Source organism: Danio rerio, chromosome 10 (assembly GCF_052040795.2).
Source record: "Danio rerio strain M-AB ecotype USA chromosome 10, GRCz13ab, whole genome shotgun sequence".
In the NCBI taxonomy this organism is placed as follows: Eukaryota; Metazoa; Chordata; class Actinopteri; order Cypriniformes; family Danionidae; genus Danio; species Danio rerio.
In genome coordinates this window covers 7,776,453-7,791,994 of record NC_141030.1, presented here as the reverse complement: position 1 = coordinate 7,791,994, position 15,542 = coordinate 7,776,453, and the positions used below count along the sequence as shown (strand labels likewise).

General features: G+C 34.9%; 1 protein-coding gene across 4 annotated transcripts in view; it reads left to right on the top strand.

Annotated features, from left to right (window-relative positions):
- The window catches only part of wrn (WRN RecQ like helicase), a 71,277-nt gene that overhangs the window by 43,744 nt on the left and 11,991 nt on the right, over window positions 1–15,542 (top strand). For 2 of the 4 annotated variants that reach the window (XM_087270057.1, XM_087270056.1), the window contains 10 exons: window positions 2,297–2,467; window positions 2,708–2,802; window positions 5,503–5,566; window positions 5,645–5,724; window positions 7,997–8,078; window positions 8,309–8,421; window positions 10,003–10,117; window positions 10,442–10,579; window positions 11,665–11,815; window positions 13,551–13,687. In XM_087270057.1, the coding sequence (XP_087126183.1) occupies window positions 2,297–2,467; window positions 2,708–2,802; window positions 5,503–5,566; window positions 5,645–5,724; window positions 7,997–8,078; window positions 8,309–8,421; window positions 10,003–10,117; window positions 10,442–10,579; window positions 11,665–11,815; window positions 13,551–13,687 (1,146 nt within the window). Of the gene's footprint in view, window positions 1–2,145; window positions 2,182–2,296; window positions 2,468–2,707; window positions 5,038–5,091; window positions 5,567–5,644; window positions 5,725–7,996; window positions 8,079–8,308; window positions 8,422–10,002; window positions 10,118–10,441; window positions 10,580–11,664; window positions 11,816–13,550; window positions 13,688–15,542 lie in introns of those variants that run through there. The other 2 variants (XR_015500735.1, XM_087270058.1) reach the window with 2 other exon arrangements.

Here is a 15,542-nt window from a genome sequence, read left to right as displayed (position 1 = left end):
TGGCTGCCGTTGCGTCATTCAAGTGGGTGCTGCACACTTGTAGTGAATAAATAGTGCAAAATGAATAAATAGCGCAAAATGGCTGCCGTTGCGTCATTCAAGTGGGTGCTGCACGCTTGTAGTGAATAAGGAGGTGGACACCCCAAAATGTGTAAAGTGCGTTGAGTACTCAGAAGAGCAATATATAAATGTAAGGAATTATGAACAAATGTGAAATGGCCCCAGTTGCATAATGGCTGACATGGATTTTGTTGAAAGGGTAAATGTGCTTTGTGATATGGAAGGCTAAAAAAACAGCATGGACTCGTTTGGCGCTGATCAGATACTTCAGAGGAGCACGCAGCTTGGAGAGAGTTTCACCAACTCTTTCAGGACCTGCGACTGGATGATGGACGCTACAAGAGCAAGCTCCTGACTGGATGATGGCCACTACTAGCACAAGCTCATGATTGGTTAACATAGTCGGAATGAAAAAGTTCAGATTTTTAAACTTGAGAGATTTGCGCAAACCACAACTTACCATAACGCTCATTTCGCATCGTGTAATTTGCTTGAATGTTGTAATTTTCCCAAACAGCAATGCAGAATGTCTATCCCGTCTTCGCACAGACCTAACATGTAAATCACTTTTGCTCAATGCTTCATTCGAGTCTGGTGTGAACGCACCAGAAGAGTTCAAGTAATCAATGACAGAAGGAAAAATGGTTCATTTAGAGAAGGGTTTGAAAATATTTAAGGTTAATTAAACCTATTTTGTCCACTGAGAAACATGCTAGTGTCTTATTTGGTGGGAAAGTCCAGTTCAAAATGGGAAAAATATGATGTTTAGGGAAATGATTTTTCCTGTAGTTGTGTCCATGAGATGTTGAACTTTATTGTAATAGTGTCATCTTTTCAGTTATAATAATATGAGATAAGTAAAGAATTCCAGGTGCCCCATACTTTCACTGGAGGAATGAAGGAGACATCAGCTTGAGTGCACTGGGTCCCCCAAGTCAAAACCACCTTACTATATCAGCTGATTCTCCAGTCTACTTTTCTAACTTTTTTGTGTGGAATATCCCTCCCTCCAATGTAATTTTAACAATCATATGCATTCAACATACATGCGGTTCTGGTTAAGTAAGAACACTTTCAGTATCATATGATGTTTTTCTCAATGATGAATAGCCATTTTTGTCACTGTGCTCTACCTCACATGATTCAGGATGTATAATTAAAGCATATGATCAACGTGTATGACTGACCAAGTGTGCATGGCAACAGACACATGTAAAGTCAGTCTGGGTAAAAGGTTAACTATAAAAATGCTTGAATTAATATGTTTACATGCTTTCAGGTCAGTGTGGTAATATTAAAATGATAAAATACAATTCAACAGTTGCAGTTCAACAGTCTCTCAGCTGTCCTCAGTCTGAAAAGATAGATATATATTATCTATCATATTATATCATATTATGTTATCTATATATTATAGTCATGGTTAAAATGGCTTCAAATGCACAAACATCCAAAGAATGAAATTGAAAACCAAAGAATTTGTGTTACCTGATAGATTTTTTTCTGAAGAACTGCAGTTTAACTGTTCAGGACAAACAAGGGCTCATGATAAACTGTGGAATTATTTTTGTAGACTACATGTAAACATTTTAATTTGTGAAATATATTGTTGAGATTTTATTACTAAATGGCTAATAACATGGAATTTGTATAAACCATCTTAGCTATTTAAAAACTTTTTTTTTTGTAAACCTTTGACTTCAACTTGCATCCATAGCTATGTATCCATCCAAAAATGTGAATTAAATTTATGTTCAAAACTGGAATATTACATAAAAGAGATGAAATAAAATACTGTTTTCATCCAACTAGTCAAATAACAAAATTGTCACTTTAAGATAAACTGGTGCCAAAAATCTACATTTAAAATGAAATTTGCTGCAATAGGAGAAGCTGCGTCAATTTTTCTTCTTTATGTTTCCATCCAAAAATGTGGATTAAATTTATGTGAAAAAATACATGAAAATAAACCAACGTTTTTTTATCCAACGAGTCAAAAAACATCACCACTTTGAAATATTTTTAAACAATTAAAATTTCAAAGCAGAGCTAATAATTTTGACCAACTGCATATCTCTGTTTTAGTGTTCTCAGCGGGTTCCATAAAATACATGAAAATAAAACAACGTTTTTTATCCATTGAGTCAAAAAACATCACCACTTTGAAATATTTTTAAACAATTTAAATTTCAAAGCAGAGCTTATCATTTTGACCAACTGCATATCTCTGTTTTAGTGTTCTCAGCGGGTTCCAGAACGCTTTCGGAAGCACTCTCTCTTTGGTATTGGCAGGGACGTCTCAGAAACTTGGTGGAAAGCTCTTGGCCGAGAACTTATTGCTGAGAAATATCTGATGGAAGTCACAGGCCACAGCAAGTTCACCACTCTCTGTAAAATCACAACTAAGGTACTGGTTAAAGATTAATAATGGATTCTTAAATAAAGTGTGTTTCAAGAGGTGTCACTGAAGGAGAAGGAATTGTGGAACATCGATTTCAGCTAAAGGGCACCTTCTAAATTCAAAATTTGTCACTGTTTTGGAGCACATTAACATATAGTAACTTTTAATATTTTCTAAGTCTGTTTTTCATTGGCTAAAACTGGTAAAAGAATTGTATATTAAACAACTTGTAAATGTTTCACTCAGGGAAGATCATGGCTGAGTAAAGCTGAAGATGAGAAGCACAGACAGCTTTTGCTGCAGCCCAACAGAGATCTGTTCAGCAGAGTGTGTGCTCCGCGGTGAGATTTTCACTTCTCATTATTGCTCCAACACACAAAACCACATCTGCACATTGCAGTTAAGGACACGCAGGGTCCATGTGGCGAAATTTAGGCACCTGTGAAAACAAAGTCAATTCATTTTACAAGAATTACATATATTTTGTGGTATCACTTCTGTAAGATTTAAAGGGGACCTATTATGGAAAAACCACTTTGATAAAGGGGTTTAAACACAGTTATGTGGCAACAATCTGAATATATCCAGCTTCTAATGGTAAAATTTGATTGAATTGATTTTTTTATAACTACAATTTTTCAATAGCAGTTGCAGAAACACTTCTCCCTTTGTGTGTGTCATCAGAGTGGAAAAGCCTTGCCCATTAGTGACAATCTCTCACTCATTAGCATAGGATGTTTGTTTTGTTTTTGAAAAAGGCTGGGATCATCTCATTTGAAGTTAAAGAGACACTCCAAAATGGCACAATTAAGATCAAAGACTAAAAGGGGCAGTTTCAAAGTGTTATAAAACATTATTTGTGGGGAATTTTCAGCTGAAACTTCACATACACACTCAGACATCAGAGACTTATTTTACATCTTGTTTAAAGAGTCCATATTATACATGAAATCGGGTCATATTTTGGTTGTAAGGGTCTCCAACAACAGTCTAACATGCATGCAAGGTCAAAAAACACTTTCATGGTCTTGTAATCTGCATTTATTTTTACCTAAATGTCCCAGCGACTGCTATGTGAATAGTCCAGTGATTCATTTGTTTCCAAACCCTGAAAAAAGTCTGTTGCGATTGGTCGACGCTGACAGCCTTCAGCTTGAGACAGAGTGAAATGCCCAGCAACTAATCAACAATATAAAATGATTCACAGTGCATACACGCCTTATAGTGTAAGGGGTGGATTTTGGCTGCCAGTGGGTGAATGTAAATACAGACAATGAACTTGAAAATGCCGACAACTATTTAATTGAGCAAAAACTCCCAAGAACTGGTGAGGAGATCTCCTAGCTTCTTACACTCTGCTCTTTTCACACACACACACACACACACACACACACACACACACACACACACACACACACACACACACACACACATTGCCCTCCTCCTCGGAGGACACAGCGCACACACGCACATTACCCTCCTCCTCGGACGACTCCGCACACACACACATATGCACTCACACACACACACACACACACACACACACAACCCTCCTCGAAGGAGGACACTGCACACACACACACACACACATTACCCTCCTCGAAGGAGGACACCGCACACACACACACACATTACCCTCCTCCACGGAAGTCCATAAACAAAGCGGCAAGCGTCGTGTTTTTAACATGACAGTACACGCGATATGAGAATATAGCGAGTTAACCTGATACAGTACGCGCGGTTACAAGTAATACATCACAACTAAATATATTTGCAAGCTAGAGATAAACGAGGCAACAACTTTAATCGCACGTACTTACACTTGTGAAATGGAGGAAGAAACCGATCCATGTTCTAATATAGTCCATCAGTACTCTTTACTGATCCTTCCTTTAACAAACGGCCGGTGGAGTCTTCTTTGTAGCATGTAGTTTCCAGAAGCACTCAAACTGCTCAAGGCTGGGCTATAATGCTGAGGATTCATCTTTGGGTAGAGAATAAAATAATATCCATCTGCACGTTGCGACTTCATTTGACCGGGGTGTTTTGTGTGTGCGTGTGTGTGTGTGGCGTTTTCTGTGTTAGAGGGCGAAGCCGCAGGTTTCAAATCTCCCGGGTTTGCGCGCGCAACTACTTGGTTTCATTGTCACGTCATGGCGAAACACCTAATGACTTGTTATCAAGACGACTCATTTAAAGCACTATGAGTCGACTCTTTTATAGATGAATGAACAGTTTTAAACACTGTACACTTACAGATTTAAGCCTTAGCCTGATATTTCACTTTATTTAGAGCTGTGTTACACACTACATGGAAGGGCATTTTCAAAAACCCATAATATGGGCTCTTTAAAATATGTTTCCTTGGCCATAAATCTCTCCTATTCTCAAGTGTTTTTGTCAATGATAAGAGCTGATGGTACTGATTTTATATTCAGATTTCTAGTCATGTGATTGGTGCAGAGATTAAATGAATTTATTATTGTATGCCGAACCATAGACCTTTATCTATTAAGTATAATTATAAAAACTGTGTTTATCTTAACAGAAAGTTATGCCGTGTTTGCCAGCCTCACGCATCATGCACCTGAAAGTCAGCATGTCATCTTGAAGGGTGAAATAACGCACAGCACTACTATGATTACAGAAAAGTTTGCGCTGTTATAATTCACTTATCTTTTAATAGGTTTTGGTGTGATTATAACCTGCTATTAAAAAACAAACAAACAAAAAAAAACAACAACAATGACAGAATTGTTGATTGAGAAGCTGTAATGTAGCCATGGCAGTAGGAATTTTGGTGTGGCGCCCCGCCATGGAAGAATGAATGTAATGGAAACCATGTATCTTAAATGCAATGAACAATAACAATTAGCTTTTGTGCTTTTATATTTCCCATCATACTCCTCGTGGCATTGCAGAAGGTGTTGTTTTGTGACATTGCAGAATAGCCGGCACTGGACATTTTACTGCCATGCAAAATACAATGACACGAGATCTCAGGATGGAGTTTTCATTGCATTCCTGATATGTCTTTACAGGAGAAAAGCAGATCCAGCACAAGTTGAACCTACAGTTTCTAACCTGCAGTCACCTCACATACGGGTCAGTATCATCCATTAGTAAACACTGAAAGCCTTTGAAGATTTTTCTTCTAAATGCTTGATATTTTGTCTCCTGTAGCCCTCTCTTGTTACATTTCAGAGGACAAAGCTTGGTTCTGAATCCCCTCAGATTGTGAAGAAAGGAGATTTGCCTTCTAGGTACGAATAATACATAAATACATTATATTAACTAAATGGTTGACTCCAAAAGGAAATTTCTTTAACTTTTGATTTTTGTCATTCAGAAATGCACCAGATAATCACATAAATTCAAGAATTACATATGTCTAATTGTGGAAAAACATTATCATCAGATATTTTAATGCACAATTTTTGGAAGAAATCACGTCGAAGTATTTTGCTTTTCTGGAATATAAATAGCGACATAAAATGTATTTCACACAATGTTTTGAATAACCTGTGTGAAGAATTCAATATGTTAGAATGGCATCTACATAAAATGTAAGAAAATAGATAAAGAAAAAAGATACAAGAAAATTGGGCTCTGCTTAAATTTTTCCCTGCTATTGACAAGACAACTTGGCATAATTGTCATAACTTGTCCAGGGTATATGCAGGAATCCTAAAAGAAATTTCAATACCTTTGTAAAACTTTTTAAAGACCTTCTCAGAATATTTTAAGACCTTGTCGCCATTTCAAGTTCTAATCAGTACCGAACCTTTAACTTAATAAACAGTTGCTAATAAACAAGTGCAGTTAAATAAATAAATGAAGCACAACCGTGCAACAGAACTTAGAAAAGCTTGGAAGAAACAAACCTTGAAAGAATAAATCACGTGGTTGTTTTAAGCAACAGATTTCAGCCACTGTTAAAACTCGCTTTCTCCAACCCGCGGGCTGCCTATTGAATAGACTTGCTCTATGGTTCCGCTACATGTGGAGAGCGTAACATCACCTTCCCTCAATTGTCGCAAATTACGTGACATCACCCAAACAGAGGAGCTTGGCCGTTAAACACTTTGTACAACACTAAAACAAAATTTAAGACCTCATAAAAACGGGATTATGACTTTTTAATACCTTTTTATGGGCCTTAATTTTCTCATATTTAATTTATCAACTTTTAATACTTTTTAAGACCCTGCGGACTCCCTCTTGTCTAGTCAATGCTTTCCAGAAATTGATGATTTATTATGGCATTTTGTGTTTTATGTATATTATTATTGTATGGGAAGCCTTAACGCATGTTCTTAGTGAGGTACAGAACTTCTGGGAAAAAAATAAGACAATCAGAGAAAGTAAAAGTCAGATCGCATATAAAATTGTTAAAGAGTTATGCAGATTTCCTTTGGCTTGCTCTCTTCATTTATTACATTATAGTGTTTTACACACACACACACACACACACACACACACACACACACACACACACACACACACACACACACACACACACACACACACACAATGTACACATCTACAATAGTCATATTGTAGCATGTGCAGTGTCCAGTTGTAATAATAGTTGATCAGGTACAATAGTTAATCATTGCAAAATATTCACCACCTGCCAAAAGTTTTGTCATTGATCCCAGTTGTAAGAGCAACAAATAATAACTTGACTTCTCTTTGATCACCTGGAAAAGTGGGAGTAGATAGATTTTTCCAATGAATCATCTGTTAAACTGCATCTCAATCATCACAAATATTGTAAGACCTATTGAAACCTGCATGGACCCCAGATTCTCGCAGAAATTATTCAAGTTTGGTGAAAGAACAATTTTGGTTTGACTATACATTAAGTATGGGGGTGTGCGAAAAAGATGGATGCTACAGAGTGGATGGCAACATTAACAGCCTGAGGTATCAAGACACTTGTGCTGACCACAGGAGAGGGCAAATTCTTCAGCAGGATAGCGCTCCTTTCCATTCTTCAGCCTATACATCAAAGTTTCTGAAAGCAAAGAAAGTCAAGGTGCTGAAGGATTGGCCAGCCCAGTCACCAGACTTGAACATTATTGAGCATGTATGGGATAAGATGGAGGAGGAGGCAACTTGATCTTGTAACTTGATCATTATTAGTCATCAGCATATTCCTAGGTAACATAAAATTATAAATTCTTTCCAAAAAACTATTCAAGTCATCTGGGGAAAATTGTATTAATGGCAAAATCTATTGCAGAAAAACTAAATATCGCTATATAATTTTTTTCCAATATCGTGCAACGCTAACCTGAATCATTTACACATGCACATTATGAAATTGAACTCCACAATTGCTAAACTTTGCAGTTATTCTACAAAATGTATTTCAAATTGTGGTGCCTGGTCTCTACTTGACATTGAACGTCCTTCGATATGATTACTGCAGATACACACATTGCAATGTCGATTCTGAAACCATATATTGTGCAGCCCTAGTAAAAAAAGCACTATAGAAATAAAGCTGACTTTTATTTCTGCATTCAGGTCAGCAGCCAGACAAACACAGATTCAAACTGATGTCAGAGCCCAAACTCCAGGAGCCTCTGCTAAAGAAATTCAGCTACAGGTACTGAATACTAAACACTGCTGCTGCTGCCACACAGAGAGGGTGAAGCCAGTGCTGTCATTTATTAATCATGCCATGGGCTTCAGTGTTTTCAGCGCCTGTCTTACTTCTTATTTCTTGAGTGTAATCAGGATATTTCTGACAGTTTGCACACACTGTATGTCTCTGGAAAACATCAGCTAGAACATGTCCTTCTTGCTGTTCGTAATGTTTCTTTTGTTTTTTTACAGTCTGAGCTGTATGGTAAGCTGGTGTCTGAGCGTCAGAAGTTAGCTAGTATCAGAGACATCCCACCAGCTCTGCTGGCCACCAATAAAATTCTTCTGGACATGTCAAAATTAAGGTAAGGTTTGCTTGAATAAAAAGTGGTGTTGGCAATAGGAAAGTGGTGGATGTGGTAAAAAAAAAAGAGCATTTCCTTCTCTTTACTGTTGCTTTGCTAATTTTTGTGGGTAAAATCCCATCATTTTAATGAGAATTAAAGGTACGTGATATTGACAAAATATCAAATGTAAAAAGTGCTAGGTTCAACAAAATTCATACATGCTGTCCCAATACAAATCAACTAAGTTAACTCTTAACTGTTTTGGCGAATTTAGGTGGATTGAAGCTAAAACAATTAAGTTGCCCCACAAAAAATTAAAAAACTCAACAATTATGTTGATTCAGCTTATTTAAATTAAGTAGTTTAAACACGCAGCAAAAATCTTTTGATAGTTGAAAGTTGGTTCCAGAAACTATCGGTTATATTTTCATTTATTAATTTAAATTTTTTTTTATTGCAAATTATTTCTATATATTTTTTTATCTAGTAGGTATTTTCACTTTAATCTGTTGATGTTCACAAATGTTAATAATAATAATTTAAAACATGAACATTCGCTTTTAAGTTTCTTCTCCATGTTTACATTTCTTCTCAATGCATGTCTTTGATTTACCTTTATTTAGGACATTTTCTTTAATGTTAAAGAAAATTTTCTAAATTAAGGTAAATCAAGGACATGCATTGAGAAAGAATGCAAACATGGAGAAGAAAATTAAAAGTGAATATATATATATATATATATATATATATATATATATATATATATATATATATATACATATATATATATATATATATATATACATTATATATATATATTTATATTGTGTGTGTATATACACAGTTGAAGTCAGAAGTATTAGCCCCCCTTTGAAATTTTTTCTCTTTTAAATGTTTCCCAAATGAGGTTTAACAGAGCAAGGAAATTTTTACAGTATGTCTGACAATATTTTTTCTTCTTAGGAAAGCCTTATTTGTTTTATTTCTGTTAGAATAAGAGCAGTTTTAATTTTTTCAAAAACCACTTTAGGGACAAAATTATCAGCCCCTGTAAGCTAATTGTTTTTTCGATGGACAACAGAACAAACCCTCATTATACAATACCTTGCCTAATTACCCTGTTCTGCCTAGTTAACCTAATTAACCTACAGTAGTTAAGCCTTTAAATGTCTAGTAAAATATTATTTACCGTCATCATGGCAAAGATAAAATAAATCAGTTATTAGAAATGAGTTATTAAAACTATTATGTTTAGAAATGTGTTGAAAAAAATCTTCTCTCTGTTAAACAGAAATTGGATAAAAATATAAACGGGGCTAATAATTCAGGGGGGCTAATAATTCTGACATCAACTGTATATTCTCTAAATTTTTTTAAATCTAGAATTAATTAGAAAAATTATCTATTATTTTATAAAATGTGATGATGATGACAGGACATTTTTTTTTTTATAAATTTGTGCTACTGTTGGTAGATTGCATTGTCCATTATTAAAATGAGCTGATGCATCTGTTCCTTAATTTAGCATCTTTAGTAAATCTGGTCTGAAGAGTTTTTTGTTAATAGTCATTTGATGTTTATTGTGCGTTTCTTCCCCAGGCCCTGCACGATGTCCAGCTTGAAACAGGTGGATGGAGTTTCAGAAGCAAAAGCAGCCATGTTAACACCTCTCATAGATATCATCGCCAAATTCTGCCAGACACACGGATTACAGGTACTGTATATTTACTAAAATGCTATTTGAATTACTTGGTAAGCATATTTATATTTATTCAAGTTGTCCTAACGTAAAAATCAAAAATAAAATGCTACTTACCCTTTGGTGAGTAATTTAAATATAAATGTATCCATGTATCAAAAGAGATTAAGACCCATGTACAGTTCTGTACCTGTCTGGTTACCAAAACCGTACCAAAGTCAAGGTACCATTCTATTATTAGTTTCTACCATTACACCCCGCTGACTTAAAGGTTTGTTTTGTTATATTTAGTATTAATATGTGACGATGATGATGATGATGGATTGCTTTGTGAATCAGGTGGATGTTTCCTCCAACTCTGCTTCATCTGTCCAAACACACTCCTGTCGTGAATCAGTTGTAGGATCTGTGGCTCAGTGTCTGCCGGACAGCATCTCCATCACATACAGCCTTTTCCAGACAGAGCACAAGAGCTTGGTACAACATTCACTTCCTAATCCTTACTTTAGCTGTAGTGTTTGTTAGTTTCTTCCTCACGTTTTCTTAAAGTCAATATTAAAATGTGCTCTTTTTATTTTTATACTTGTAAAGTACTGCTTGTTAAAAATAATGTATCCATGCGCTTCATTAATTTGCCTTCAAAATATTTTATTAAATATCATAACCTTCCGTACCCCCTCAAAATGGCTTTACTTCATTTCTTATCACATGGAAAGCCTTTCATGGAGGGGTTATTAGGGCACTTCTTGTTTCTGCCCTGCTTTCGTCCATTCGTTAATCTTCTTTTATTTTGATAGCAATGCCCATCTTCCAACAATCCAATCAGTTTCCAGTAGATGAGATCATGCACCGACCTACTTTATTTTTGCTTTCTTTCCAATTGGATGTATGTCATTATATGGGAAACAAGGACAGTCTTAACTTCAGTTTCCTGGCATCATTATGTGTAGCATTACATTTTATTGACCCCAAACACATAATTTATGTGTACGGCAATTTATGCTAACATGCGTTTTAAAAGAGATAACATACAAGTTCAATCTTTGCAGTTTTAAATCTAATTAGTAATGTTAAAATAGCAGTTAGCTAACCAATAGCAACAGTTAATAAAATAAATATCCCTATGTTTTGATGTTATATATTTGGAATGATATGTTTTTATTATGGTCATTAGGGCTGCACATTATATTATCAATATTGCATTGTGATCATTTGCAATACTTGCATCACAGGGTATGCAACGTTTAGTCTGTCTTATAATTTATAATTTGCATGTGTTTTTGAGGCATGTAACTGAATGAAGATTTTAAAAGCATTCAGGCATAAGAAATTGTACCATTTTGAACTGTGACACATTAAGAATAATTTAATTGAATTATTTAATAAACAAAGACTATATTACTATTAAGGCAGTATTATTTTACATTTGATTATTCAATTACTTTATTCTGATTTCTGAAGAATACAGTAATTGAATACAAAAACAAAGAAACAAATGTATTGATAGTTTTGGAGTGTGAAGCAGCAGTAGTTTCATATGGTGTCTGTATTGTGTTTTGCAGAGGCAGGTATCAGATGCTCGCTCTCTGCCCATAGCGGTGGTGGAGTCTCATCTTCTGCAAGCTCAGAAAATGGGCTGCGCTGTGGACACTGACAGAGCAGGACTCTCAACATCCATCATGAACACCATCAGAAAAAACACAGCCGGCTCAGGTTAAACACTTTACCACAAAACAAACCATAATGTCTTATCTAAATGCACAGTACTTTTGCTTTGTTGCTGTACATTTCAAGTATTTGTATTCATCAGAGTATTTTCATTTTGGGGAACTTTTATTACTTGACTACCCTACAATGTGTAAATATGAATTTTTGTTATTTTACTTAAAATACTCGGGCACTCATTTAAAAAGTACAAACGTTTTTTTTTTTTCTTGCTTTGTTTTTTTAAATCAGAAAATGACATTTAAAGTAAATGATGAATTTTAGGTAAATTGAACAAATCCTTAGTCTCTCGATCAGGGGTGCCTAATCCGCCGCTGTCCTGCAAAGTTTAGTCCCAGTCCCAATTCTATTATTGTACCTCTTCTCTTTCCCCTTCCCCTTGGCCCCTAAATTTGAGTGTGAAGGGGAAGGGCTTCAAAATTTACCTCTAAGAATTGGGACAGCACTACAGCACCTGCACATGTCATCATTTGTCATTGTGAGCTTCTGCTTCGTATGAGATTAGGTGAACGTAACTGCTGTAGTTATTCCAGTTGAGTTATTTTTTGGTATTTATCTTCAAGAAACCACTGAAGGCATATATTATGTTATCATATCGATCTAATGTGGCAATAAGATTGTAACTGCTGTGCATTTACACAGTAGCCATATTCATCTATGTAAACACATCAAAAACATTAACATTATAGCAGACACTGTAAAAAACTCATTCCCAGCCACTAGACTTTTCGGACAGGGTATTCGAGTGTCATCGAGTGACAGAATGTTGTGTGACTGCTGTACAGGAGTTATTATTATGGATAATAGATGCTGAAATTTAGCGGTTTTTATTTTAGCTTTTTTTTTTTTTTAAAGCATGGCGGTAAAACACAAACGCGGTTATGAATATATTAAAACATGCTGGTTTGTTGTAAAAATTGATAATGATAACAAAAAATACTAATTTGTGGATCTCCTTACTTCCGGGTGCAGCTATACGTTGTGGTTGGTGTATTCTTGGAAGTTTTTCGAGTTTCGAGCGTGGTCCTGAAAAATCTCTGTTCGAAGGGCTATCTGCTAGTGGTTGGCAGATTGGTAGTCTGGGTTAAATGAGCGTAACCTTAAGTCTGTATAACAGTCTGGTGGAGAGTTATGAGATCACAAAATTTGGCCCAATGTTAAGTCAATGGGACTTTTCAGAATTTTCTGGGTCAGTTTTCAGAAAACCGTAAGCCAGATCAGTTCGAAAAGACATAGCAATCCGAGTGAGACAAGTTTGGAGGTCTGGAGTAAGTTTTATGGTTGTAGTATAAACGGTCTATGAGGAGATGCATGTAGAAATTAGTCTTAGAAGAAAAAAAAGTTTATATAATATGTTGGCTTTCTCAAAACAAGATGATAAAGGACAAACAACTTATGTTTCTATGGTAACCTCGCGCAAACAACATTCATGAGTGGTTCATATTTGTTTATTTTTGAGTTGTGCATGGTCATAAATAAAGTTTTGTTGAAACTTGTAGTATTTAAAAAAATGCATTTGCTAAAAAAAAAGAAACAAGAAAAAAAAAAAGAAATGGCTCTTTGCTAAAAAAAAAAAGTTCCCAAACTCTGATCTAGGGGGTGAGGATTTGGTTAATTTCTAACCAACTTATAACCCTTTAATAACAGGGTCTTATGATGCTGAATTGGTATTCATTCATTCATATTATTTCTGTTTTGTTTTATTTTATTTTATTTTTTACAGATTTGTGTGATTTTAAAGCAGTCCGTTCTCGTGTCCCTGAAGATATTAGTAACTTTCTCCTGAGGTTGGCCATTTATGAACTCCAGAAAGAAGCTTCATCCACAACACGTCATGAAATCAGCTGGATTGAGCCACTGGTATGCTTAAATTATCAGTCTTAATTACAGTAGCATGCATTTTATTAAAATAATTATGTGCTATTATTTTTCATCATTGGCATATTTTGGCTGAAGTGTTAATACACCAGCAGAGGGCAGCGCTGTGATGTAAAAAATACTTTTGGACCTATTTGTTTTTAGTACACAAAAAAAAAATGCAGGATTTCACACAATTCATTCATGTTGTCCTGACACAAATCAATTAATTTAAAGTTGTTTTAACAAATTTAAGTTGATTGAACATAAAACAATTAAGTTGTTCTGAAAGAAATCTCAAGAATTGTCTTGTTTTAGCTCATTTTGAATAAGTACTTTGAATATGCAGGAAATTTATATATATATTTTTGAGTGTAGAACAATAAAAGAAAACATTGCTAGATGCTGAGATCACTGGTTTAATAATAACAACAAAAACTAGCTGCTCTTAATTGTATAACTAATATTAGGACAAGACTTTTTTAAACTCTTATTTTCCCAGTTTTCTCTTAATTTTTTATTTTGCAATCCCATCACAAGTGGTCAGCTGAGATGCTTTACCATTTCCTTTTGATATAATTAATATGCATTTTCAGTGGTTGTGGTCATTTGTGTCTGCTTAAATCCATTTGATCACAAAGGATTTTAAATTATCATAACAATCTGACTCATTTTGATAATCTATGAAAGTGGTGAAAAATAGACAAGCTCAACGTGTTTTAAACCCTTTTTACTCCTGCGTTTAGCTTTGTCCTCTTTTGAAATATTTGAAAAAAAAAATTGTTTATTACCATGTATAAATGTGAAAAACATTTACTGGACAAATTCAATGTCTTAAGTACAAAATAATAGAACTATATATTCAATACCAACCATTGGTGTTTTGATTCCGCACTAAAAACACTGTCTGTCTAAAACTACTTTGTCATTTTAGCTTTGCAGCAGCTCAATTTAACTAAGTGAAATATTTATAAATGGTATCTTAACAATTTCGCATTTATATACAGTTGAAGTCAGAATTATTAGCCCCCCTTTTTTCTTTTTTTAAATGTTTCCCAAATTGTGTTTAACAGAGCAAGGAAATGTTCACAGTATGTCTGAGAATGTTTTTATTTTGGCTAGAATAAAAGCAGTTTTTTATTTTTTAAACACCATTTTAAAGTCAAAATTATTAGCCCCTTTAAGCTATATATTGTTTGAAAATAAAACCATCGTTATACAATAACTTGCCTAATTAACCTACGTTGCCTAGTTAACCTAATTAACCTAGTTAAGCCTTTAAATGTCACTTTAAGCTGTATAAAAGTGTCTTGAAAAAATCTAGTAAATTATTATGTACTGTTATCATGGCAAAGATAAAAGAAATCAGTTATTAGAAATTAATTATTAAACTATCTTGTTTAGAAATGTGTTAAAAAATGTTCTCTCCGTTAAACAGAAATTTGGGAAAAAAATAACGGGGGCTAATAATTCTGACTTTAACTGTATGTTATGTAACCATAGACTGTAAAAGATATGTACGTAGTATCCGTGACGTCACCCATAGGTTTCTGAAGAGCGCAAATGAAGCTACAAGTGGCTGTGGCCAACCAGCGCCATTTTGTTTGCACATTATCGCTCCAACCGGGGGTAACCAAATAAGGGCAACGAGACGGAGCTACAGACGCCTGCTAGTATTTTGCTTAGACAGGATTTTTTTTTACCTGGGACTCGTTTGTGTTCTGACCCCATGTGCTTGGTTGTGTACTATTGCAATAAAGTGATACAATAATTTACAGTAAACCACTATATACATCTCTCACACATCCATCATACTTTCGGTAGGCAGTAAAAAGCTGAATGAGCTGTCTCATCTCTG